Below are 4,517 nucleotides of genomic sequence, written 5' to 3' on the forward strand. Positions count from 1 at the left end.
TGAGATAATTAACTGGAAAGGGCTCCAAAGTGTGTGTGTACATTTTTATATATTTGTTTATAGATATATATATATATATATAGATATAGAATGTATTAATAATTTATTTGAATGATGGGATTGTGTCTGGTGGGAGTGCCTATAATGCTAGACACGTCCTCCAGCCCGCCATCATATTCAGGAAGTGCATTTGGCTTGAGTACAGCCAAAAGGCTAAGACGTTCTATGTCGTCCTAAGAGCGTTAAAGCCCATTGCAGTTAGGATGGCATAGAACGCCCTAAGGAAAGGCGGGAAGGGGTTAATATATTTATGTTGTGCTTGGTGCACATTTTTGTTTGCACTTACACTTTACACAAGGTCTTCACTCGTGCTAACCCCCTCGAGCGCACCAATTTGCTTCGACCCCACGCTAACTTTAGCACGCCCCTTCAAATCTAGCCCTTAATTCTTTATAAAGTTGCATCTATTCTGTAAAACTCACCCTCTGAGTAACTACAGGCAGCTGCTACTGACTAACCCAAAAGGTTTGAAAGCCTTAGTTAAATAAATACTTACAGAAATCTGATTATTTCTATTTTTTCCAGTGGCAGCTTCATTTTGAATGTTTCATTGAGCTGTGTAAAGGGAAAATAAAAGATAATTTATGGCTCATAAATAACCAATGTATTTATATATGCATCAGAAGTTATTTAATAAATTGCATTCAAAATTTTCATTCCATGGACACCATCAAAAACAGCAGGATAGGCAATTATGCTTCTGCGAACCTGTCCACCCGGCATCGTACCCAGTAGTCATAAATATGCTGTCCGCATTTAACATTGCACAACCTTGTAGCTAGTCACTCGCAAGCAGGGGCTGTCAAACACCCCAGTTGGACTTGTCTAGGGATATTTGAATCCACCAGCTAAAAGCTGGTGTATAGCTTAGGAAGCCATGGTCTGATGATTTAGAAAGAGCGTGGAATTTTAAACAACTTTCCAATTTACTTTTATTATCTAATTTGCTTCATTCTGTTGATATCCTAGGCTCTGTAGCTGCTGATTGGTGGCTGCACATAGATGCCTTGTGTGGTTGGCTCACCCATGTTCATTGCTATTTCTTCAAAAAAGGATATCTGAAGAATGAAGCAAATTAAATAATAGAAGTAAATTGGAGTGTTGTTTAAAATTTTATTTTCTATTTGAATCATGAAATAAAATGTTTGTGTTTCATGTCCCTTTAACTATTGGCTGCAAGCTCGCTCATGAGTATTGTTTATTTTGTCCCTTTTGCTTTGGCTAATTAACTGCTGCACATATCAAACAATCACTGTGCAGCATGTAGAAGTTCTGAATTCCATGGAATGCACTCCAGTCTTTTTTTGTTGAGAGGCAGTGAAAAAAAAATATTCAGATTAAATTTTAATTAAAACAGGCAAAATAATGAAAGTGTTTTTTTCTTCACTATGTGTAATTAAACCTTTTGGGCTAGATTACAAGTTGTGCTCAAAATATTGCTTTCGCGAAAGTGATATTTGCGTTCCACTTAGTAATATCAGCGCATGCAAATGTGTGCTGGTATGACGTTAGGTGCAATGCGAGCATTGCATAGAAACTGTGTGCCTCCAAAGGCTCCAATGGGAGCCTCATTCTGATGCCATTATACACGGCACAGAACCTAAGCACAGCAAATAGGGTAAGTCACTAATTTATTTTAAATACAAACCTTCAATATGCTTAATTTGGGGGGCAATTGGGGGATATTTTGAAGAGGGAAGAGAGCTGTTTGGGAGGGGTCAGGTAGGGATTAGGGGGTGGGAAGTGACAGGTGGAAGGGTAATCTCTACACTAAAGCTAAACTTAACCTTACAATTTACCTGATTAACCCCTTCATTACTGGAATTTCAGAAGTGTGGTGTGCAGTTGCAATTAGGGGTCTTCTTATTACCAAAAAGCATGGCAAAGCCATATATGCCTGCTATTTCTGAACAAAGGGGATCCCAGAGAAGCTTTTACAACCATTTGTGCCATGATTGCACAAGCAGTATGTAAATAATTTCAGTGAGAACCCCAAAGTTTGTGAAAAAGTTAACTTTTTTTTTTTTTTAATATGATCGCATTTTACAGCAAAACAGTGGCATAAAATATAGCAAAATGGGCCTAGATCAATACCTTGGGTTGTCTATTAAAAATATTTATATAGTTTTGATAGGTAAATAAAAAACATGGCTCTATTTCAAATTAAATGCTGAAAAATCTGTTTTAGGTAAGTTTTTATCTTAAATGTCCGGTCCTTAAGGTTTTAAACAACTTTCTAATTTATTTGTATTATTAAAGTTGCTTCATTTTCTTGGTTTGAAGGCAGATCAATTCATTACTGGGAGCTAGATAAACAAGGCATATATGTGCAGCATCAGTAGCTAGCTCCTAGTAAGGCACCGCAGCTCCTGAGCCTACCTAGGTATGCTTTTCAAGTTTACAAGGAGAGCAAAGCAAATTTAATAATAGAAGTAAATGGAAAGTTGTTTAAAATTGTGTGTTCTATCTGAATCATAAAAGTGATACTATAAACTGATAGTGCTACATATGTATTCTTACCAATCTGCTATATGTTGTATTCAGGACCCACTCCCATACTTGTTGATACATTACCAGACACATTATAATGGAAAAATAAAGGGAAGTATATATGGTTACTCACCGGTTGTACTATTTTTGCTGAAAGCTTTTGATATTCCCCAGAGGAAGATTTATTAAGATCATCTGTGTAATTCCAGTTAAGTATCTTGAATGATACGTTATATGGTACAAGGTCATTAAATAACAGGTCCTGTGTAGTGGGTATTGTGGTGGGTCCAATTGTGGAGCTCGTAGTGAATATTTTGCTGGGTCCAGTTGTAGAGCTGATTGTTGACACTGTGCTTGGTCCAGTTATAGAACTTGTAGTGGACACTCTGCTGGTCCCAGTTATGGAGCTTGTAGTGGACACTGTGCTGGTTCCAGTTATGGAGCTTGTAGTGGAGACTGTGCTGGTTCCAATTATGGAGCTTGTAGTGGAGACTGTGCTGGTTCCAGTTGTGGAGCCTGTAGAGGATATTGTGCTTGATTCAGTTGAAGAGCTTGTAGTGGGCACTGATCTGGGTACAGTTGTGGAGCTTGTAGAGAACAATGTGCTGGATCCAGGAATGGGTTTTGTGGTAGACATTGTGCTGAATTCAGCTGTAAAGCTTGTAGGGGAGATTGTGTTGGGTCCAGTTGTAGAGCTTGTTGTGGACATTGTGCTGGGTCCAATAGTGGTCATTGTAGTGGACACAGTGCTGGATTCAGATATGGAGCTTGTAGCAGACATTGTGCTGGGTCCAGGAGTGGTCATTGTAGTGGACATTGTGCTGGGTCCAAGGGTGGTCATTGTAGTGGATATTGTACTGGCTCCAGTTGTGGAGCTTGTAGTGGACATTGTATTGGGTCCAGTTGTGGAGATTGTAGTGGACATTGTGCTGGGTTCCTTTGTGAAGCTTGTAGTGGACATTGTGCTGGGTACAGTTGTGGAGCTTGTAGTGGACATTGTGCTGGATCCAGTTGTGGAGCTTGTAGCAGACATTGTGCTGGGTCCTGCTGTGGATATTGTAGTGGACAATGCACTGGGTTCAGTTATGGAGCTTGTAGTAGACATTGTGCTGGGTTCAGTTGTGGAGCTTATAGTGGACATTGTGCTGGGTTCAGTTGTTGAGATTGTAGTAGACATTGCACTGGGTTCAGTTATGGAGCTTGTAGAGTACATTGTGCTGGGTTCAGTTGTGGAGATTGTAGTGGACATTGTGCTGGGTTCAGTTGTGGAGATTGAAGTGGACATTGTGCTGGGTTCAGTTGTGGAGATTGTACTGGACATTGTGCTGGGTTCAGTTGTGGAGATTGTAGTGGACATTGTGCTGGGTTCAGTTATGGAACTTGTAGTAGACATTGCACTGGGTTCAGTTATGGAGCTTGTAGTAGACATTGCACTGGGTTCAGTTATGGAGCTTGTAGTGGACATTGTGCTGGGTACAGTTATGGAGCTTGTAGTGGACATTGTGCTTGGTACAGTTGTGGAGATTGTAGTGGACATTGTGCTGGGTACAGTTATGGAGCTTGTAGTGGACACTGTGCTTGATCCAGAAGGGGGCATTGTAGTGGACACAATGCCAAATTCAGTTGCAGAGCTTGTATGGGACATTGAACTAGGTCCAGTTGTGGAGCTTGTAGTGGACATTGAACCAGGTCCAATTGGGGAGCTTGTGGTCAGTACAATAATTTGTTCTGCAGTGGGGCTTGAAGTAAATTGAGTGTTTGGCACAGTGGTGGTTGATCCACTGTAAAGCACAGTACCTATATAATCACAATCAGATATTTAACAAATATGTTGTCAACATTTAGAATAGTCATAAAAGTTAGCTATACAAATATAACAAAGTTATCAGATTGCAATGGAAGCAAATAGATAAAGCTTAAACCTTTTTTTTAAATGTATTTATTTATGTATTTGTTTATTTATTTTA

The 4,517-nt window shown here is 39.5% G+C and overlaps 1 protein-coding gene across 1 annotated transcript; it reads right to left on the minus strand.

The window, feature by feature from the left end:
• Nucleotides 1–552: 552 nt before the first annotated feature.
• Nucleotides 553–4,312, minus strand: LOC128640792 (uncharacterized). Its single transcript, XM_053693212.1, has 2 exons — nucleotides 2,684–4,312; nucleotides 553–615 (listed from the first exon to the last, which is right to left on the minus strand). Exons 1-2 carry the CDS (start codon nucleotides 4,229–4,231, stop codon nucleotides 553–555), a joined length of 1,611 nt encoding a protein of 536 aa, XP_053549187.1. The 5' UTR covers nucleotides 4,232–4,312.
• Nucleotides 4,313–4,517: the final 205 nt, after the last annotated feature.

This window comes from Bombina bombina, chromosome 10 (assembly GCF_027579735.1).
Source record: "Bombina bombina isolate aBomBom1 chromosome 10, aBomBom1.pri, whole genome shotgun sequence".
NCBI classification, from domain to species: domain Eukaryota; kingdom Metazoa; phylum Chordata; class Amphibia; order Anura; family Bombinatoridae; genus Bombina; species Bombina bombina.